The sequence below is a fragment of the Dicentrarchus labrax genome, unplaced genomic scaffold (assembly GCF_905237075.1).
Source record: "Dicentrarchus labrax unplaced genomic scaffold, dlabrax2021, whole genome shotgun sequence".
Lineage (NCBI taxonomy): Eukaryota > Metazoa > Chordata > Actinopteri > Moronidae > Dicentrarchus > Dicentrarchus labrax.
In genome coordinates, this window is record NW_026136701.1 from 13,712,881 (window position 1) to 13,736,509 (window position 23,629).

The window sequence follows — 23,629 nt, forward strand, 5'->3', positions numbered from 1 at the left end:
AGTTTAATTCAAGTTTGTTGGTGTGCTATTAAATGTCTGAATCATAAGTTATAAAATCTTTAGGAGAAATGTTTCAAACTGACTTTTTGTCATTTGTTGAATGTGGTCTTTTTAGGAACACCCCAGCTGTCACGGTTGGCTGTGAGGTCAGTTTGCTCGGTGCTGTGTCTGTGGCCATTATGTAGACCAGACTGCAGCAGACAGTACAGTTAGTAAGACATACTGGGCCATTTTACTCCCCAGTCTATCTCTGCATCCCCTCCCATTACTGTGGAAACAGTACAAAAAAGCAGGCTATCAGCGTCTGAGTGTGTTCTCCACATTAACCCTATAGCCACACTGGATGTGTTTGTGGCACAATACTCATGCAGGCAAAGCCACTGCCATGAAAACATTTTACCTACTCCACCAGCAGCTTTTAGGCTGCATGTGAGATGTGCTGCCAATCATATATCATATAAAAATAAAATCTTTCAAAGATCCATGTCTGTAATCTTCTGGATAGGATCCCAAACATAACCTTGGATATTACTGTGTTTTTGTGCATTTATTCCAGGGAGTTTTATATTGTGAATGTGCTGTATGTGTACGTAAAAATGCTTGGCAATACATTCATCTGAAAAGTGAGACATGACCAATAATTGCACCCAGTCAGTAGGTCATTAGTATATCCTTAACATAGCAGTCAGGATTACAACTACTCTTTTAGTGTTCACTCTGGAACCACACAAACTCTGCATTATTATTATCCCTTATTCAGTGTTATTCAGGAGCTATAATAATAGGCAGTTAGTGACAGAGTTGCTCCTTACCTGTATTTTCAGTGTCAGGGGGAAAAAAAATGATCATTTGGTTTAAATGACCAGTGTTGCACCTTTAATGGATCATAAGGTAAGTGGTCTCTTGTAGCACTTGAGTAGACATGTCGTACTGGGACTGTGACACGTGTAGAAGGGCCAAGAGAGTGCTAACCTGAAAACAGCAAGCTGCTACACACAAAAGACAAGTCTAGCCTAACAAGCCTCGCTGTTTTCTGACAAGAAGAAAACAGTTTTCAAAGATGAAAACCATGCACTCTTTTTTTTTACTTTTTCACTTGAGACCTGTATATACAGTATATATCTGTTGGCTCAAAAATAATTCTCCTCTCCTTCTTACTCTCAGTCTCTATTTTGCAGTGCTGCCTGCCATGTCCTTTATTTATATATTTATTTTCATTTATACTTTCTCTGTGTTGGTTCCCCTGAAATCCTTTTGTAATTCAATGTTGGTTGTGATTTTTTGGGATACTTTAACAAAGCATCCATTTAAAACAAAACAGGTAGGGAGGACATTAAAGGTCTTTCTCAGTTTTGGGGAGAGCTTTACTTTACTAGGGGTCCTGACACTTTCCTAATGAGCACCCTCCTTTAAACGGGCATTCACATAGTCCATTTAGTGTCAACCCTCTCAAATTCATCTTAGATTAGCAGTACCTGCTGTGTTAGCAAAATGGAATATGGCTCCCTGGTTTTTCATCCCCTCTGACAATAATTGATTACAGAAGTGAAGTAAGTAGCAATTGCAGCGTTATTCAAGTCATTACATACTTGGCCAGGCAATGCTGGATTACTCTTCCAAATCCCCTGTTTGTGTATTGTTATTGAAAGCGGCATTAAAATGTCCCTGCTTGGGCGTTGTGCGGTGTGAGGAAAATGTTATTTACCATTTCTAACAACCTTGACTTTGGAGTTATGTTCTTTTCAGGCTATTACAGCCCCAATGGCTGTGCTCATTGTAAGTACACAGGGATTGTTAAAAAGGAGGCTGATAATAAAGAATTGGAGGGGAAGAGCAAGACAGACATGAGAACGAGAGTGAAAGTAAGAGAAAGACACATTATTTGCTTCTTTTATTCTCACTGGATTCTTGAACCTGATGGCTCCTGGTAAATCAGGTCTCATTGACATGCAAACACACCTTCTGCTCTCCTTAGCTCTCTTGCTTTTTCCTCTCTCACGCTCACACACTGAAGATTATGCATACAGCACAGAGAGTGTGTTAAGCTTAAGTTAGTGGAATTCTTTCACACAGGAGAAGTGTCCCATATTCACGTGCATGTGTGTGTGCGCAGGTTTTCCTAACTCATGAGTCAGTGTTAGGTTAAGAGTCTGAAAGTAAAAGAGCTGGTGATTTCTCACCTTTAATGACGAATTGGGGAGGAATAGGGGGAGAGACACACAGAGAGAGATTAAGGAAAGAAGGGACGAAGTAGAGAGGAAACAGAAAGAGAACAGAAAGAGGGAGGATAGAGGAGAGAAGGATACTGAGAAAGAAAGAACGGGAAAGACAGAGAGAATGATACAGAAAGAAAGAGTTGAGGCAAAAGTATAAAGAGATAAGCAAGGGAGGGAAGCAGAGAGATAGAGGAGAGTGAGATGGAGTTGGGAGTAGGTTACCAATTACTGGGTCACAGAGTGGACAGTTTCATCTATTGCAGCAGCAAAGATTGCACCGCCTGCAATGTCAGCTGTACCCTTAAATTTTGTCTGACGTCTGTGTGTGTGTGTGCGTGTGTGTGTGAGCCTGCTGCTCTTTTTTAGCACACATCTACCAACACGCAGCTGCTATTGTTGTGGGAAGAACAATTGTTCTGAAAGTCAAGCAGAGGAAGAGGAAGTCTTCATTCATTTTACATGGCAAACATTTTGTCCCCCTGCCGCCCACTCACAGCGGGACGTTTATCAAAGAGTTGTAGTCAAAGGAATGTGAGCAATGTGGTTTTAATGCAACGTGATTTCCTACCGTACCAGAGCAGAACGTTTCAAAAGCACGTTGAAAATAGATCACAGTGTTTAGCAAGGTAACATACACTCAGTTGCCAACAACAACACACTCCTGCAATAAATCCTACCTTAATGAAGGTCATAATGTTTTAGAGAGGTGTTGATTCAACTGTGTGATCATTTATGGAGGCTGCAGTTTGTGGTGTTGTTAAACCATATATACTGACAGGTGTTCTAATATTTTGTGCCCCCTATAACAAGCAATTAAATCACAAAACCCTGGGAGCAGGCAACCTCCCAAATCAAGCTACTGCCAGTACAACAGAGGTGCTTTTTTACTCAAAGTATGTTCTCCTCTATCTCGGTTCAGTCCATGAGACTAATAAAGAGCCTAAGAAGCGATCTGAGACTTTGTTCTTCATCTGACATCTGCGAGTTGTAGTTGCAATTTATTCATTTATGACAAATAGCAACAGAAAAATGGCCAGAAAAAAGTGTAAATGTTGTCTATTTACAGAATAATGAATGCTTAAATTGACACTTTTCTATCTTTGTGAGAAACAAAGATCATAAAAGTTAACTGTTCCATGCAGCTGCTTGTGAAGCTTCCATATTCTTTATCAAAAAATCAGCTGACAAGTGAAACAAAATGCAAACTGAGTCTGATGATCAGGCTAGTGCAGGTTTAGTTTGTTTGGTTGCATGGCTGCTTTATTCTCTATTGTATTGTATATGGTCCTAATAATGTTCCCTTATCAGCTCCTACCTGTGAACACGGAGGTGCTGACCACTTTGCTCTCCTGACTCCCTCTGACAGCGTTGAGGCTGATCTCATATTCTGTTGCAGGAAACAGGCTGGACAAGGTGTAGTTGGTCACATCGCTGTCAATCACCACGCTGTCCACTCGACCTGCAGGAAGACATCAGAGAGAGAGACCAACATCAGAACTGTTGCCATCACTCTGATCTTTCTTTATGCCCAGGGAATACTGCTTAGCTAACTGGTGTGCGTTTTGCATCACAGAGTAAATATTTAATCAATACAGAATTTTAATTAAAAATTAAATTAAATTTCACTGATAAAATGTTACAATTAATTAGGTGTAGCGGGTGCGTAACAAGGTTCCCTGCTACAAAATATCTTACATCAGAAAGACCTGCAACACCAAATGCCATGTTCATTTAACTGTAACATAAAGCTGCAGTATGTCTGCGTGTTTGTTAATATAATTTTATGATATACTACCTCTGGCTGACTGGTAGGACAGCTTATAGTATTCAAATGGAGCCAGTGGTTTGATCCAAGAGATAGTCACTGCGTCTTCTGTCACGTCTGACACTGTCATCTCCTTTGGTGGGTCCATGCCTATAAGGGAGATTATGGGTGGGGAATTGTTAGCATAGGATCAAGATGGTCAACAATGGACAACATCAGATGAGATTATTCTGATTCCAGAAGGACAACAGAAGCTCATTAATGTGGTATATTACAAAGAAAGTTCAGGAATCTACATGCAAATCTAAAAGAATCAGTGCCCTTGAAGTAATCCTTGCTTTGTCCATTTTTAATCTCCTCTTCATTACATTTTTATAAACAGACCCGTCCTTGCTCTGTGGAATCACAAGCATTTTTAAATGCAAATCTGTAAACTAAACAAACACCATCGCAAGATATTCCAGGAGAAATCCAGCTCAATCCAGCTAAAAGAACACATAGGCGGCATTAGCATTAAGACTGAGTAGGGCTTACTCAGAGGAGATTTCCCCCCATGCTGACAATTTGTTTTATGTGTCTCCTGAGACAATCGAGCTGCCATGGAAAAGGTTATGGCGAAAACAATGTGAGCACACAATTAAACTGATGACATGTCCTTAGCCTCTAGAGAAACAAAAAGAGGGATAAAGAAAAGTTAGAGAGGGGGGAAAGAAAAAGACAAAAAAGAGGAGGATTAAGAGATCACGTCCATCTCTTGGTGTGGACAAGGGGCGAAACAGGTAACGCTTGTAAACCAACTGCTCCACTCCCTCTTAAAGAATAATGGCCATTACTCACAAGCAGAGGGGGGGAATTTATAACTCCTGAACTTGAACTCATTTAAATTCCACTTGTATGACTTACAGTAGTAGCATTCATATAATTTGTGATTATTCATGGATTGCGTATCTTACTAATTATGTTTGATTTGGAGAAGGTGGTACACGTAAGAATAACGGCTGAAAATCTGTATTTTCACTTCTGAGGGGTCTGAATAGGAACCGTTTCAGAATAGTTCTGTCAGAGATATCTACTGCTATTGACTTTATCCCCTTGGAAGATCACAATTCAATTTGAATGTGGCCCTCAGGCTGAGCTACATTAAAGCACCGTTTGAACTGACCATAGGGGCACAGTGAGCATCACTCTGATAAACAGAACCACCTACTTCAACTGTGGTTAAAACACAGGAATACTGACAATTTCAAATAAAGCGAATGTAACTCTAAAAGCACACCTAATTATACAAGCAAAGCCAGAGTGCAGTCTTTTATCAGCGATCAAATTCAAACATGTGAGATCAAAGCGGGACACTGGAAATTACCACAGTCTAAAGACGGGCACATGGAATACTGTACATCTGTCTCAGAATCCCCAACCAATTTCACCCCTGAAATCTGCTTATCTGAGTGCGGGTAAATGTACAGAGAGAAAGACGGTGCTCGGAGCTGCCAAGGTATTATATGATACTGGCACAGTAATCAGATGACAGCATGCAGGTGTCTCTGGCACTGATGCAAAGTTAATATATCTATTGTTCAATGCTGACTTCTGTCTTTTCTCCATTTGTCTTCAGTCCTCTCTTATTTTTTTCTTTTGATGGTCTTCCTTTTGTCCCAATTTCTAGGAAAAAATAAACAGAGAATCTATTTTTCTGCGTTGCCCATTGTTTTTTTCTCAGGCAGGCTTACCCTCTCCTTATTCATTCTCTCCGTAGATGTGAATAGCACACTCGTAATCAAAAGAAATGTTTCTGAGAGCTCTTCTTCACAGTAAGCCAATTAATGAAAAATTATGCGATAATACTGTGTAATATGTTAACAAAGAAAGGTAAAGGTGTGGAGGATAGAGAAACTGTGAATAAGCGAGAGGAGATAAAAGAAAGGGAAGCCTAAAAGGAAAAGAATCAACACAACACAGTACAAAGTGTAAAGCAGACTGCTTCTGTTACAGTAACAATTTGATCTGTCCGCCCCCTCTCTCACTTCTCTTCTCTCTGTCCTTGTCCATATTAGAGAACCATTTGTCAGCAGTTTCTCAGATATCCCACAATGTTAGGATGGGTTTAGAATAAATATGAATTAACACCAGATCATTATGCTGACTAGCCATTGACTCAGATTTCATCTATGTGGCAAACCCCAGCCATCTGATACCCCAGCAGAATACATTGAGGCTTGCATTTCTGGGACTGTCTCTCCAAAAATAAAAAAGATTTCTAAAAATAGAAAATAAAAACCTCCAAGGCAGATCTCTAATTACAAACATCATTCCGCTGTGGTTCTGTGCAAATTAAATGCTCAAACAGCATTTCTCTGCAAATACATATTTAATTTAAAATCACTTTGTATTTCCATTTCTTACTCCAATCTTTCTCCTCTCTCCTTTATCGCTTTACTTCACACTTACTATTTCCCCACTTTTCTTCCCAAAAAATACTTTCTTTCCTTTTCTCAACCTCTTTTTTTTTTAAATCCTAAATGGGATTCAGGGACATTCCAGTGTCACCTGTTTCAATAAACCCCCAAAAGAACAGTGCAGCCCACTCAGAAATGTGATTAACATTTGACAGCTGACAAAATGAGTTAATGAATGGGTTAGACGATCAACAGCATTTGATAATTGTTTGACTGATTAATTATTGACTTAGTCTTACACAAGTCTTACAAGTAAAAAATACCAAACAATACCTTGTTACAGCTTCTCAAATGGGATGATTTGCTGCTTTTTTGTATTAAGTGATAGTAAATTGAATATCTCTGGAGTATTGATTGAACAAAACAAGCTATTTAAAGACATCAGCTTGGGCTTTTAACAAAATGTGACAGACATTATTCACTATTTTCTGACATTTTATAAGACAAAAAATTAAAGAATCTGATCAGATAAGATCAATCAGATTAATAAGTTATGTAAATAATAGTTAACTGCAGTCTTACAGTAAACGTGATCTCACGTTAAGTTTATAGGTACAGAATAATCCATGCACGCTACCCAAGCATAAACAATAATATTAAGCAAAGATGCAAAAGTACTAATGGTGCGTTCCCACCAAATGTGAATACAAATATTTGCGTGAGTAGATTACACACAAAGTCAATACAAAGACATGAATCGTAGGGCTTTTACAGAGTTGTGTGGGGAAGACCGGAGAGACAGAGCTGCTACTACTCACTGACAGACAACAGCTTGAGCCCGGGGGGAGTTTTGCAGAAGAGAGCCAGGGGCAGAGCTCTTCTTGAGGAATAAACACCTATAGTCACACTGGATTCTGCTCTGATCTAGAGCCGTTTACCAGCAGGAGGAGAGCTCAGAGTTTACTTTTTAAACTTTTCGGATTAAATAGTGGATTTGTCTTCACTCTCGCTTCTCAACATGAGAGAGCCACAGAGGTGCCACCTCAGACACCTGTCTGTGTGCACCCAGAGATCTGTAGTACTTTACTATGAACTCAGTTAACATAGCTCTGTTCAGGAAATGTTCAGAAAACAACCATTTTGAAAGTTGTTTGCTTGTCGTCTTATGGACAGATCTGACAAAGCATGAATTCAGATGTTTTACCAATCGGCATCCTTTTGATCCGTTTATTGCAATTAAATCACAGCAAAAATCTTTTTATTTTAAACTCATAATACATAGTAAGCATCTCCACCTTGCGCAAGTACATACAAATGATCCTGCAAGTAAAGTCGCGTTTGGTGGAAACAAACCATAAGACAGATTGTGTATGAAGACATAAACCTTTACTACGCTGCTCATGTTTATGTATCCTCATCTGTGTCATCCTTGAATTACCTTTTGATACCACTTTTCCATGAAATCAAGCAGCTCACCTGTAGTGAGTGATGCTGTGATGGGCTCAGAGGTAACATCCCCCTGTATAGTGATTAGACTGATGGTGTACGGAGTGGACGGCAGCAGGCCTTGGACCAGTGACCTCGTCTTGGAGCCGTCAAGCGTCACCTTAGAGGTGTCGGTCCCGTCAGCAGAGCTGTAGCTCAGGATGAAGAGGTCAGCAGGTGGTGCTGGGGCGCTCCATGCTACTGACACAGAGTCTGACGTCACCTCTGACAAGTAGAGGTGGGTTACAGGCCTGATTCCTGGAGGAACGGGGGTTTAAAAGTCACCGGAGAATTTTCAAGGACAAGTAAAAAGTCGGCCACAAGCGGGACATACCGACGGAAGTAAAAGAAGAAAAATCAGCTCCCATTGTTATGAATATGACAGACAAGCAATTCAGTGATGGATGGAAGCAGTCCTGGATGGTGTAACAGATCGTTTATAATACAGTTGAGAAAATTAGCCTTGGGTGTAATCTTGATGAGGAAGGTGAGAGTCACAGCAGACCACAGTCATGTGGAAGTAATGATTTAATTGGTCATAAAAAAGAAAAACTAATTAGATTATCCACCATAAAGATGAAGATGTGATGGGACTGTTCACAATAAGAAAATGGAGAAATGATGATGATGGCAGATGCTGTTGTCAAAATGTATGACCTGGACAGGAGATGATGTAATGAATATGAACCAGTGTTGCAGCTGACACAGCAACAAACGCCAGATGATTTGAATTTAATTAGCCATGTGTGGATGTATAAATAGCTGGGAACAAGCAGTAACACTGACTTCTCCCTTTCTGATTCATCCAGATCCTCATCTGTGGAGATTTATCATTTGAAACGTGCATTTTTTACACTGGCTTGCATTGGTGAATGGCTACCTTTTATGGCACATTTCCTTCACCAGCTGTCAACATGCATTACTTCCCTGTGTAGTCAGCGGAAATTTGTATCCTCAAGGTGTCCATAGTGTCCTTTTGTGGAAGATGGTAAAAGACGTGATACAAATAACACTAGGACACAGTCATCCAAACATTACTGCGCCAATGAAGGTCCAAAACTCCACATGCTACCTTTATAGAGACAAGACTATGGCTTCGCTTTAATTATGGATTAAACACTGCAGAAGAAGTCAGTGTCAGTGTGATGACAGCCGTGCTGGTGGCCTTTTATAGAGTTGGTAATGATTGAGCCAGTAAAAGATGGCAGTGCAGGTGATGTGTGATGATAATCTGGTCAGTCACTCGCTATAGGTCTTAATGATACTCTTAGATTTCATAGCACAGAAGAGGTCGATGAACTCTTACAGATAAAGGTCAGTCTGCTAGTCATGAGAAGTTCTATCCAGCCTGTAAGAATAATCTCTTCTATGGCTCTGTTGGAGGTTTCTAAAAAAAAAAAACTGATGATGTCATCGGGGTTGTCTTGATTTGGGCTTGATTGGGTCTAGCATTTTTTAATCTTGTCCTTATACTAGGGACTAAAAGTCAGGATGTCTCTGTCTCTTCCAAAAGTGCACTCACTCCATAATGTTAATGGATAGGATATTACAAAAACTACTATTCCCAGGTATATAAATAATAAAAAATAAAGTATATTTCCCTTCATGCTCTTACTGCTATTAATATTATACGGTATATCTTAAATAACCATGGAAAATAATAAGAATGAAAGAATGAATAAATTATAGTGCTGTCAAATGATTAAAATATTTAATCGCGATTAATCGCATGAATGTCATAGTTAACTCGAAATTAATCGCACATTTTTATTTATTCTAAATGTCCCTTGATTTCTTTTTGTCCCATTATTTTTTCTCACTTTAATGCTCTTATCAACATGGAAAAGTGGATCGGCTTGCTTTGTGCAAATGTTGTTTTTATTGAAAAATCATCCATTGTCGCCTGGCTTTGACGAGGGGGCGGAGAATTCGCATCAGCTGTGTGGTTGGCCATCAAGTGGTATTTCAGACTGGACGTGCTGCGATGATAGCTCAGTTCACAACGACAAAACACACAGATCACTTTGGTCTTGTCAATGGAACCATTTGGCAACTCTTTGAAAGTAAACTTTCCATTCAGAATATAATTGGCATCCATTTCGGCGTCTCGCGCTCGCCATCCACTCAAAACGTAACGTCTACTACTCTTAAACAAGTGTGTGCGGCGTGTCTGTTGTTTTGTTTCCGGTCTAGCTAGATAGTAGTTAGTTTTTCTAAAGTTACTAGTTGTTGCAACAGCATGTGAAAAAAACTACAAAGTTAAACAAACGTTAATCTCGCTATAAAAAAATTGACGCCGTTAAAATGGGTTTGCTTTAATGCCCTTAATAGAGCGTTTAACTGACAGCACTAATAAATTAATGAACACATGCTGTAAATGAACAATCCTCCGGTGCTCTCTGAGTAATGTGGTGTAAAAACATGACTCCAATGATAAATACCTGAATAACAAACTGAAGGACAGATAGCGGTGCTCCAAAGGCAAAACCTACAATTTATATTTGATCATAGTTCAAGATCAAACTTTGGATTATTCATCATATTTCTTTCCGTATGATGAGTTTACCTGAGTGCAGGTAGACAGATGTTACCAATATGGCCAAGTGAACGGTGGATGAGAAGATGACAGGTAATTAATAATTTTTTCCTCTGATTCTCTTCTGATCTGTCATTTTATCATTCTCACATCTCTCCTCTCCAGATGGTTAGAGTGATGTTACTAAAGGAGCCACAGATTCAAAAAAAGATGATGACTGAGATGATGAAGATGATGGTGATAATGGTGTCAACTGCCACAATGGTCACAGTGAAGAAGAAAAAAGGTGATGATGTTGAGAGCGGTAAAGAAAATAATTAAAAATCTGACAGCAGGTAAGCACATGCCCATCATTATAACACCATCCTTTGTGAGAAATCAAGCTTTCTGTAAAAATAACAAAGAACCAATAGTGCTGTGTAGATTGACAGGCAATCCGACATACAGTCGTATGGATGGACAAGTCTGGAGAAAATAGAACTATGTTGTGACTGAAATTCTCAGATAAAGGGGAAGAACTACTTAAGCAGACAGCACCGAGTGTGACAGCAAAACTGAGAAAATGTGTTGTCGAAAAGGAATCCGTAGAAACAGAAACACAAATACATTTAGATGCAAAACAGACAAGCAATTAGGGAACATTTGTAACAAGCTCATTAGCTGACTTGAATAATTTACCTCCTCTAATTGCTTCTTCGAAGTCTTTTAGGGTCCTCCACTTTCTTTTAGAGTGACTCACCTTACCTGCTGCCACACTTTAGTTCATTATATATCAGCATTCAACTTCATTACGCACCACTGTTAAAACCGTTCTCTAGCTATCTGCTGTAATAGGCTGATCTTTCATGTCTTTATCTGAGCAGAGAAAACACTCGGGAGAGAATTTATCTTAGTTCTGTCTGATAATTGAGAGGATTAAACGGGTGCTGTATCGCAACCCTGATACTATAGAAAAGTTAAGATCGAGTTGTTGCAAAGAAAAAGACAAGGGGGGACAGCTGGTGTTCAGCTACCATAATGCTAAACTAAAGTGACACCGTGGACCTGTAAGAGTACTATTCTCTCTACCTGTGAAGGCATCTATGGTAGCTGCAGTGCTCTGTTGTCTTCCTCTTCTTGCTGCTACAGTGATGGTGTACTCAGTCCCAGGCTCAAGGTCCGTCAGAGTGGTGGTGGTTACATCTTTAGGCACCGTCAGCTGGAACAAAAAGACACAGTTAAGCACAAATTCAATGTTATTTTGTTTGACAGTTGACTACTTCATAATAAAAAGGGTCATAGCCTTGTTGGTCCTTGTAAGGATGAGTGTAAGTGCGTCTGTTTCTGGTACACACATCTCTGAGAATCTATATATGTGCTATAGTGTATCTATTATTCATTCAATGTTCATCTGTCCAATTCTTTACCTCTGTAGTGACGCCAGAGGAGGATGTGTAGGTAACCTTGTAATGGTCAATGGGGCCCTGGACCACGCCCCACACCAGAGTGATGGTGTTGTCTGTCGAAGCCGTCACAGTTAGATCCATGGGCACATCCAGACCTAATAAGACGGGAAGCAAGGTTTTAGTAAAGCACAGGGCCTCTTAAAAGAATACCCAGCATTATGGCAGGAGAATGCACTTGAGTGGGTGTAAACCAACAGGGTGAGTTACTGATGACAATTTGAGATATTACATGGCATTTCAGAGACATTCCTACTCATCCATGACAAATGGTGATGATGGCACAGACTCAAGGCAGTGCACGGGACATTACCTTTTGATATTTACCTTTATGGTTCTCTTTTTTCCTATGTGCACCTGTCACTCAAGACATTTTAAGGTGTAAGAACATAATTTATTCCTCATCTGATCACAATGAAGTACTTTTCTTTACGTGCACATTTTAAATTTTCAAATAAAATACGAGTCGAAACAGCGGACATTTTGTAATTTAAAAAAAGGGAAAGAAAAATTGGGCTACCCCAAAAGGTTATTACTGTGGAAAGCATCATGTCCTGTATGTAATTAATACTCAATACATCTGTTGACTGCTTCATTTATAATCTCATGTTATGTTCTAGAATCTTTTCTAATAGTTGCTACATTGCCTCATCCTCTTATGTTTCATATTGTTGTATTCTGCACTAGAAAAAAAAGTATTAAACGCTTAGAGGTCATAGAAAACCTATTGAAGATGAGAAGATGCAATAAAGACTGAAGAACCCCATTTTTCTAATACACTTTCATGTTGCAGTCCCCTGTTTTGCTTCTTCGGCTGTAGACAAACCATTCATGTCATGCAGCCACTCACCACTGCACGCCTCCCCTCAACCAGAACGCTAGAAAAAAATATATCAAAAAGCATCCTCCGTTCAAGTCGAGACAGGGTCAGTTGCTGAATGTCAGTGAGTTGATGGAAACATGCAGTGCTTCACATTTTATTGTGGTGAAATTTCAGAGGTCTGCTTCAACATTGTGCAACATTTTAACAGGACAAGAACGTGTTCTATATTTCAGTCTACTGTATATCCTCCTCTTTGGCGCAGCATTGATATCAAAAGCAGGAGCGTTACTGATTGAAATTTAACAGTCAGCTTCCAGGAAGTTCATTTCCAAAAGGACCTCTGTATTAACATAATGATCCCACATTCTGCATTTAATCTTTTTGTATTTGTTGTGTTCTTATGCTTGTCCTTTTCTTTCCTGCAGCAATGACCCCAGTTGCCTATTGGATCATTAATGTTTCATTTTCATTTAATCCTCTACTGCAACGTTTGCCTGAACCCTCAATGTTTTTGGAGCTCCGTGTCAAATTGAGTTTTTCTGGAAAAAGACAGAACTTCAACTAAATCCACTGTTAATGGAAATTATGCTTTCAGCTTTCTGCAACTCACACTCAGTAACATGAGTACTGCCGTATGCCTGGCTGACGGAAGGTGTTGTCATATTATTTAAAGCTATTTGAGAAAGATGTGATAGCTGTAGTGCATTTTTTCAAGTTCAAAGAGAGTGCACAAAATAGTGGGGTAGAAAGAGCTTTTTCTTAACGAAAATGGAGGCATAATTTTGCAAAGTGCAAAATACCTTCAGCCATTAAAATAATTGCAACTGGAGGAAAGATGTGCTTGACAGTCAACGTGATGGGAAAGATTAGCGAAGCACCTCCACGCAGCAACATTTCTAACAGAAGGTTAAATGGGGTCTTTTTTTTCTTTCAGCCAAACAACTCAAAACACAATAAAAATTCAAACGGCCGATCAAGCACTGAGGTAAAGAGAGGGCCATTAGTAAAATGGTATGCATTATTACAGCTTTAAAATGCTGTAATGGGAACTTTGACCCAAGCCGGTAATGTAAAACAGCCACACACCTCCACAAGTCTTGCCAAAATTTGATTTGCTTAATTTCTCTCAAATGGCTTTTAAAGGTTGAAAAACTGACCGATAGCACGAACTGAGAATTAAATGGAAAATAACAAATGGGCTAACCGGCCTGCTGTGAAGCTGAGATTTCCAGTGGAAGGCTGCTGTGATTCACTTAGTGTGTCTTACATGCATGAGCGAATCAGTGGCTTTTATTACGGTGTAGTATAACCAGCAATTCACTCACCTGTCCTGGCGTTCATTGTTGCCGGTGTGCTCTGGTTGCTACCTTTCATGGCAGAAATGCCGATTCCGTACTCTGTGCCTGGCAGCAGGTCTGAGGCACAAAGACAGAGGGGAAGCGGTTACTAAGTTAACACACAATGAAGCGAGAGGAAACACACATCTGTTTCACACTCTCCTTCTCAAGAAAAGTGCATGTTAATGAGATGGGAGTTTTTCATAACCACCCAATTAGCTATGCATCGGAGATGAAGTCTAGGCAAATTTACACATACATTAGTAGGATTTTTTTGCACCAACTGCATAATTGATCAGTTTCAAATCAATTCAGTACATCCACAGTGAGTTTCTCAAGCTACAGAAATAACGATAAAGAGATGAGCAGTGAAAGTGAGTGAGACAGTGACAGAGATTATTAGTAAAGAGAGAGTGGGGGTGAGAGAAAATGAGACTGACAGAGAAGGAATGAGATTGGAGGCAGCATCGATTGCAATGGCAGAACAGAGTAACACAAGGACCTTTTGCTTCTATTCTTATGCTGGCTGTGCCCTTTCCAGCACTATGGCCTTTCAGAAAAAAAACATCCCAGCTAACCCCTCCTTTCCGACAGCCTTTCAATATGCCCGCAGGACAACAAGCATTTCTGCAGATACAATCAGTAGCCCGTCAGTGTTAGCTCTGGAGATAATCCTGCCATGTTAAACACACAGGCACTTCCGCGCTTATTCAGTGCACGCTAGATGCACTGTGATAATACTGGAGGCATAAGGAAAAACATCACATTGATGAAAAGACCCCCACAGATGTTGATGATAAATAATTCAAGAAAAATTTGCAACACAACAAATAAAGGAAAAGAACATAACATAACTTCTCTTCACTTACCTGTGAGAGTGGTCTTAGTGGTGGCTCCCTCATTGCGTGGTACAATGACTTTATCATACAGGTCTCCTGCTAAAGTGCTGTACACCACCTGGTAGCCCTCCACCTATACATAAACATATAAATAGTTATACATTATACATTTACATCAGCAAAAATTAGGAAAATAAAAAGCTATCATGAACTGCCCGAACAGCTTTAAATGTTACCCTGCATTTCTGATGGTTCAGAGAATAAATGGTTTATTTTGCATTAGCCCAGTATGATATCTGGCTCTCTGTCAACACTCTGCAGAATCATGATGATTAATAAATTTGTAGTGCTAAAAGGCATTAAGACAGACTAGCTTCATAAGTCTGGCTGTGTAGTTAGTGAGCCCCGGGAATATCATTGTGACTACTGTGTTAAACAACATGATTTATCACATTTTCATTCTGAGTAAAACCTTCAGTGACCACTTGTACCCAGTAAATTTGTTCACCACATTCGCGTTATTGGCATTTACCAAGCTCACAAAACGCAGACACACAGATGTGTGATGGTAAAGTGCTCAATACAACAAGAAAGAGTTTAGAAAAATGAGAGGAATAAAACCTACTTTAGGGCGATTATGCAGGAAGGGTCAAGGGAGGGTGGATAAGGCCAAGGGATTAAGGACAAATTAGTTGTTATTTTTACAGAAAGAACATAATTAACAGGTACTCAGTGACATGAGGAGCACTGAAGATTGTACTCAGATCATGTAGAAGGTATGAATATTTCAGGATAGCCCACAACACACATTTATCAAAGAAACAAACAAAAGATAAAAGACACTGAAAATTGAGCAGCAGTGGAAGAATTATTCAGAACCTAGACTATACAAAAATACTCTGTAATCATCTCCACCGTAACTGCTAAGTGTACCAGATCAAGACAGTAAAGGCAGGTAGTTATTTGCCTCATATCATTGTCCTAAGATGCATGCTTGTGCATACGGTTGAAATACAAATCGTGAAAGGTAACTGCTAATGCTATTCACTCCATGTCTAATTACCTCAGCCTCACTGTTATCCCATTCAAGCTCCAGGGTGGTGGAGGTCTTGGACACGAGCCGCAGGTTCTTGGGGGCATCGATCTCTGAGAAGAACGATAAAGCTGACAATGTTGGGGACACTGAGACCAATTCTCGGGAATTGTGAACAAGCAAACATCAGCGGTTTGAACATCATCAGAGTGTTAAAGTGTTAAATACTATAGCTGATCTGAATGTACGACGATATCACTCACTGTAAATCAACATCAGTTGCTACACATGTTCATTTGTAATCAATTATATCCTGCTAGCAAGTATCTGCAGATTTTACTTCAATTAATTAACCTTAAATAAGATATCGTGATATCATATGCAGACATTTCATATGCAGACATTTCATACTTCAGATGTGGCTTAAAGTCACAGTTGATAATGTTCACTTGTTTGCACTCAACAAATTAGGATTATGTTTTCACAAATAACATACTTTCTTCTGAACAAACAAGAGCAAAAGTTGCCATGAACAGATGTTCACTACCATTTTCAATATAGATAAACAGTATGGCATACATTAGGCCATATGCCATCAACTGTACTATTCTCAGATGCAGGCATAGGATCACAGTAACACCACTATCACCACATCTGCTTGCTGTCAGACCTCACCGGTAGTAAATTCAGTGGAAATAGATCCGCTCTCATTTCCTTTCCTCACACCGCTCACAGACACTTCATAACGCGAGCCAGGACGCAAAACCTGTGGAACGAAAAAACATGGACAGTTTAGTCTGTTTAATATCTTTGCATGGATGTTTTGGTTTGTTTTTGTTTTATCTCCAGACACAGAAGGCAGGCAGGCTCTGAGATTAGATAATTTAACAAGCATGACAAGCATACACACACACACACACACACACACACACACACACGCACACACACACACACACACACTCTCTCTCTCTATCACTAATGTAATAGTAACTCTCAACCCAAAGATGAACGGTTAAAGTTGTGACAACTGGCTTTTCTGTCCCCAGATGGCAGGTGAGTCCACATAATGTGTCTGTTTGATCAAATCTGTGACCCCACAATATGATGAATTGCGTACACACACACACACACACACACACACACACACACACACACACACACACACACACACACACAAGCACTCACCTGCAGGGAGTACTGGCTGAGTGTGGGCTGGAGGCGGAAGGTGGTCCGAGGACCTTCTCCGCCCACCAGGCCATAACGCAACACGATCTGATCAATCTTTGCTTTTGGTGCTGTCCACTCCACAAACGCTACGGTGTCTGACACATCCCGCACAATCAGCTGTGTGGGGCCATCAATCACTGGAAACAAAGAAAGAAAGACGCATGATTATTTAATGTCCTGTAGCTGGTGTTGCACACAAAACAGAGCCATTAGGGTGCAGTCACTTTGTCAACCTTGCCATTGCTACACTACTCTATGCCTTAGTCTACGCACTGTTTGACATTTTTATTGCCAGTTCAATACCCGGTTTTTTAGTAAGATATAAAAACATAAGTTTTAGGATATCTACCTTAGTATCCTAAAACGTATGTTTTTGTAATGTGCTGATGATTTATCTCATCATAACCAAATTGCTTGCTTTGTCCAACCAACACCCCAAAACCCCAAAATACTTATACACTATGACATAAATCATTGTGTCCCAATCTTTTCGGCTTGTGACTCTGTATAATAAAGCAGTGTCTCATCCCAGGTGTCAGAAGTCTACAAGTTACAAGTTTTGACCTTAAATCTTCTGAGATTGTCTGACATATTTAGTCCCAAAAAGGTAAAACTCTCTGATATTTTAGAAAAAAATAAGAAATATCTGAGATATGAATTCAATTTTGTGTTGCAAAACTATCCCATTAAAAATCTTGTCAACCCAGATTTATGTTGTGACCTACTGGAGGGTCCCCGGGTTGGGAATCACTAGCATTGAATTAAAAAAAAGCAGCAAATCCTCCCATGTAAGTATCTGGAACTAGAGAATGTTTGGCATTATTTCTCAACTTACAAGACTTTGAAGACCCCAGGATTATTGATTATCAAAACAGTTGCCAATTTATTTTTTTGTTATTTCAAATCAGCTCTACTTTGAGGAATTTAAATATATTTATCTACAAAACCCTTCCAACTAAAGAAGCGAAACTTCTTCTCAACAAGCCACTGTACATCTTGAATTTGACCTTAATAAATTACAGTCATGGCCAATTTCTGATTAAATTAAACAGAATCAAATAATAAGTAAACAAGATTCCTAATCTGACCAGACATATGTTGCCAACTTTTGGTTTGGATGCATTTAAGTCTTCTTAAAGGGAAACTAAAATGGAACTCTAAAATAGAACGAATGAAAGTTCATGTTAATACTCGCTGCTTCAAGCTTTTGTAGTGGTAGATCTGGATTCGCTATTAGAAAAAGTACATCTCTGTGAGCCAAGCATGTAAAAATCAGACCTGAGACATAATGAGACAATAAGCTTTATTTGTGCAAGGTGTAAAACATAAGCCCTGATTTAAGTCTTTCCATGCTGATTTATGGAAAATAACACTATAACGTGTGAACAGCTAAAAACACACTCCAGGTGATTAAGAAAACCCATTTCAGAATATCTGACACAAGAGGTCTGCAATGTCAGAAGTCAGCACAGCAAGCCTAGGTCCCCACTTGAGGAGACTCCATGTAGTCCTTTTGCCCAGTGCCTGTCTGGGCCCCATGGGTCAAAGCCCAGCCACCAGACCCTCACCAGTGAGCTCCCCTCCCAGGCTGGCTCTAGGAGCGGGGACCCGGTTTCCCTGTTCCGTGCAAGGTGCTGCAGCTCCCCTTTTGTCTTATTAACGTGGGGTCTGAAAATAATTTGTAGTCTGGCCCCTACCGTAGGACCAATCTGCTTTGGGAGACCCTACCAGGAACTATTGCCCCCAACAACACAAAGGTAACGCCCCTCCTCCATGACAAGGTGGGGATTCTTGAAGAAGTGCCCGATTTGAACCTGTGCCTTGTTATTGGACTTCTGTGCTTGTCAACAAACACCATGATTTGAGCAGTGAGTGATTCATAAGTGTACTTGGTACCATAACACCTTAGGTCAAAGAGAGATGATTGACTTGAAAACACCTGGTAAACCCAAACGTGTAGTGAGGGTGAACTGGGAATGTCTGACTGAGGCCCCTGCCTGCAAGTTTTTAACTCCCATCTCTAGAAGAACTTGTCATGCATCATGGGAGAGGCTGGGGACACAGAATCCAACTGGGCTTGATCAAAATATAAAGTCATTTCAGGCAAGGTAATGGGCTGTTAAGGAATGTGGTAATAACACTCTATTTCATTAACATGTTAATTACTTATTTTCACAAAATATCTGGATTGACATATGTTGCTTTATCTGATGTGTGACAAAATGCAGGTGCTTTTCATCTCTAAATCAACACTTTCCTTAATTAGTTCTACTGCAGCTAAATGGGACTCAAAGCTCTAACTTAAACACATTTTATGCACATTTTATGATGAATAATTTAAATAATTATCCAATAAAGTTAAAAAAAGGTCGCAAATATCATTTAATGTTGAGCAACCAACCAAAATAGCACAACGCAATGCTCAGTTCAGCCTATATGTTTTAAGCAGAAAGTAGCACACTATGCTGTGATAGCATAATTATTCTCTACAGATAGCCTCAGGGGGAACTTATGTAAATGACACATTTCACATAGTGAGCGACACAGAACCATAGTCTCCTTGAAAGTCTTTCCTTAAGCTTTTGAGATCTAAATAAGTCCCAGAGTCAGGCTTGACATATTGCTGGTCCACCCTGATCCTTGATATATTAGAAATTGGCCCCTTGGGTCTCCTCCAATAAAACATCCTGAGGAAGACAGTTGCTGAGAACCAGTTCCCCCATCAGCTGTCCTCTCCCTCTGGTTTCCCTCTGACTCCTCATTGAGTTCCCTCCGTCTCCGAGGAAGGATAAATCTTTGTTATGAATAATTGAGTAACTTCAAATTTGTCTTTTCCTCTTTCTTTATCCAATAAGATGTCCTGCAGTGGGCCGCCATGAAAAATTAATGAGTTCCATGAATTATTAATCGATACTTAATTACAACCCACGAAATGAACAAAGACTTGACAGGATATTGATGGTGTTTTGACTGTAGACATCAGAGTCTGAATTGTTATGGACGAGGTTTGAATTGGATCCATTACAGCTGTCCAAGTAGTGTCAGCTGGGTGAGGAGTGGGGGCAATACCTCAGTGAGGTTTACATCAGGGACATAAATGGTGGCACACCAACAAATGTGTCAAGGTGACACTCACTGCTTATCTCAGGGTATTTAGACTGTGTGTATGTTTGTCTGTGTTTGTGTGTGGCAGTGTTGGAAGTGCATGGAAAACCATGCTACATTTGTTATTCAAATGATAAGTTGATTTATTGAGTCATTGAAAGAAAATTAATTGCCAACAGTTATAATAATCACTTAATCATTTAAGCTTTTAATCAAGCAAAAGTACCAAACATTTGCTTCGCCCAGCTTTTCAAATATGAGGACTTACTGTTTTTCTCTGTTAAGTAAGTCATTGTAAATTTAACACCTTTGGGTCTTGGACTGTTGGTTGGACAAAACTAGCAACTTTAAGATGTCACTTTGGGTTTAGCTATATTGTTACTTGCTACTGTGCTACTCACATTTATTACAAATATGAAATTAAATTTTTTACTATATAGTATATGTATGTGTTTAAAAATAGTAGTGACTGGTTTGCTGTATGCTTCCTCCTCAGCCCACAAATTGATTGAAAATTTGGTTTCAAATCTTAGGTATTCCTGTATTGCATTAATTTGTGATAACTAAATGAGTAATAATTAAGGTTAAAGTTGATTCTATTTTCTTGATTATTAAGAGTTTAACACCTTTAAAATCTGAGCTTACGTGTTTCATCAGGACTGTGTGGATGTGGTCTGATTGACAGTGGCCTGGCAACACAAGCAAACCACTGTAATCACATTTTGATTAAAATATTGTTAAATCCTGATTGATGCGCCAAAGTAGATGACATCACCTTTCTCCAACTAAACTAAACACCCACTTCAAACCAGCGAGAAGAGGACACACAACAACACAAAAACAAAAATCAGAAATAACCGAAAGTGTTCTGATAGGGACCCCATTGCTCAGAGTAACAAGACATTAGATATTAAGACATTTATCTTATATTTTGGCTATACCAAAACAGTCATTTATAGGGCCTTTTATTTATGTCTTTGCATAAGCTTGCTTTTTACCCATGTGTTATAATGGATTACAGAAGGACAAAGGAAGGGTGAAAAAAGGTATATAGGCATTCTAATTCAGGAACTTCCTATAATGTGACTGTAATTAGACAGAGAGGTGAATCTGAAAATAGATTCACCTCTCTCTTTTAACAATTTATATGACTGATGAGATCATGTCCTAATGTCAAGGTGCATCTTTACGGTTTCAATTAATACATACATGTTGTGAGAGTAGCAGTGACTGGCTGGCTTCGACCCTGGTCTCGGAGTGCCACCAGGTTAACAGTGTATTCCTCCCCAGGTCTCAAACCAGTCTGCACAAAGGAAGTGATGGTGCTGGGCAGCTGGGCAGTCATCCCTCCATCATTGTCCTGGGAAAAAAACACAGAGATAGAAGTGATGAAAAGAGAAAAACAGACTGGGACTCATGTCTGTCGCACATTGTTTGCATATTTTGAATAAATGTCAGCTGTGTGTGACTTAAACTTCTTCTCTCAGTGGAGATAAGGGATCTGGCAGATGAAAGACTATCCCCAACAGTAAGACATAAACAGTGACTCATGCAGTTAAATTATATGAGGTAGATTTTCTGTAAACTTTTGGCGGGTTTAGCACATTAAATTCCCAAATGGTGTTGATTGGCAAAAATGGCTATGTGTGCTACAGTGATATTTTTCGGGCTATATTCTGCAGCGCTCCGTACATTTCCAAAGGCCTGTCACTCATCCATATGGAGCCCCTGCTATTCCCAGCTGTTCTGAGAGAGCCAGTGTTGCACATGCACTTCCTGCCGACAGACAGATGTTACACCTACTGCTGCTCCAAGATCCCCAAAAGCCTGCGCTATGAAGGCGTATTAAAACAGAACATATAACAGCTTGCTACTTTCCTGAATTAAAACTGTAATTAGAGATGTAATCCATTTAATCACCTCAACTAAATTACTAGGGTGGGCAGTAACACACAATGGTAATGTTCCAATAACAATTGGTTTTCAATCTCAATAATAATACAGTTAAATGAAGGCAATGTTAAATTATACAAAATGAACCACCATAACAGTATATCCCACTCCCATCTCCTGTGTCAGTTTGCTCATAATTAGTCATCATTCTTTCTGCCGACAAGGCTGCTTAAATGAGGAACAAGGCATCTTTATCACATTAATTTTATTGAAGTGACATGAATGTAGGACTGTTTGATTGCCCATTCATGCTTCTTGGTTAGTTATTAGGGTAATTTAGTTTTTCAGCTTAAACAGCTCTTTTTATATCAGAAAAAGTGTCAAGAGGTTGTACTAATAATCCTAATATTCATAGAAAGCAATATAATATTAGATTTGAAATGTATCGCATTAATGATTCATATCTTAATAAATTTACAAAAAAAAGAAAATGCATGAAAATTTTCATCACTACCTTGACTCCAAAATAATAATTGTAAATGTTGTTAAGTAGGAAAGCAAAGATTTTTCTATCTTGTTTTTAGCCAAGCAACCACATGCTAAAACCAAAAACACATACATATACACAGGAATAATAAATGCACTAATTATTTGCATACATTATAATAAAGCACATTTCCAAAACAGAGAATGGGGAAAATGTGGATATGAGTGAGATGCTAGTATTATTGAAAACAAAGAGAAAACATGGTTGTGTCATTTGATTTTCTTCATGCAATGCCTTCTCTTGCCACCCTTTATAATGCATTTAAATACCGGGATCCCCAATCTCAACTGATTTAATATAATGTTGATTATTTCTTCAGTAGCAAAACTATTTACAGTATGGTCTGTGGATTATCATGAGTAAAAGGGACGTCGTTTCGGGCAAAATACATTGTTGTTGAATATTTTAAATGATATTTATTAATGCTGTCGGAACCAAAAATGTAATTCCACTCACTTCCTTTGTACTGTGGTGGTATCAGAAAGGCAGACATCTCAGAATCAGGGCAAAGAGAACTAGATAATACTAGAGGTAAGTAAAAAAATATTGTATGTTTTTGTAATTTGAGTTTACATTTTTTGAACCAATATATAATGTATATGTATTACAGGCTGTTTGGAATGCAAGGGGGTTTTCCTCTCACTTAATCACCTGATTTATTCAACAAAATGCAGCTTCAGAGGCTCAAATGATCAAGGGAGATTGATTTTGAGTTGTTTGGGGAATTTGGCTGGCACTGTCTCTTCTTCTCAGGAGTGAAGGAGTGAGTCACAAAGATTTGATCAATCAATCAATTTCAACAGTGTTAGAGCCACAACCACGATTTAGTATAATCTCTAATTCATACAGGCATTATATGAATGACTGCCTTATGTACGGAGAAAGGTGCAAATTTGCACAGCCTCATCATGTGTCCTGACCTTTGAGCACTGACCATTTGCTTGTCCATTCAGCGCTAACTGAATCGCTATTCATTATGCATGGG

General features: G+C 39.2%; 1 protein-coding gene across 5 annotated transcripts in view; it reads right to left on the reverse strand.

Moving 5' to 3' along the window:
- tnr (tenascin R (restrictin, janusin)) overlaps positions 1-23,629 on the reverse strand; it is a 167,285-nt gene that overhangs the window by 34,228 nt on the left and 109,428 nt on the right. For 3 of the 5 annotated variants that reach the window (XM_051404691.1, XM_051404701.1, XM_051404665.1), the window contains exons 12-22: positions 21,414-21,564; positions 17,058-17,236; positions 16,548-16,638; positions 15,903-16,003; positions 14,870-14,972; positions 13,989-14,078; positions 11,805-11,938; positions 11,467-11,596; positions 7,854-8,120; positions 4,012-4,131; positions 3,532-3,675 (exon numbers count right to left, since the gene is read on the reverse strand). In XM_051404691.1, coding sequence (XP_051260651.1) covers positions 3,532-3,675; positions 4,012-4,131; positions 7,854-8,120; positions 11,467-11,596; positions 11,805-11,938; positions 13,989-14,078; positions 14,870-14,972; positions 15,903-16,003; positions 16,548-16,638; positions 17,058-17,236; positions 21,414-21,564 — 1,510 coding nt within the window. The remainder of the gene's footprint in view (positions 1-3,531; positions 3,676-4,011; positions 4,132-7,853; positions 8,121-11,466; positions 11,597-11,804; positions 11,939-13,988; positions 14,079-14,869; positions 14,973-15,902; positions 16,004-16,547; positions 16,639-17,057; positions 17,237-21,413; positions 21,565-23,629) is intronic. The other 2 variants (XM_051404674.1, XM_051404683.1) reach the window with 2 other exon arrangements.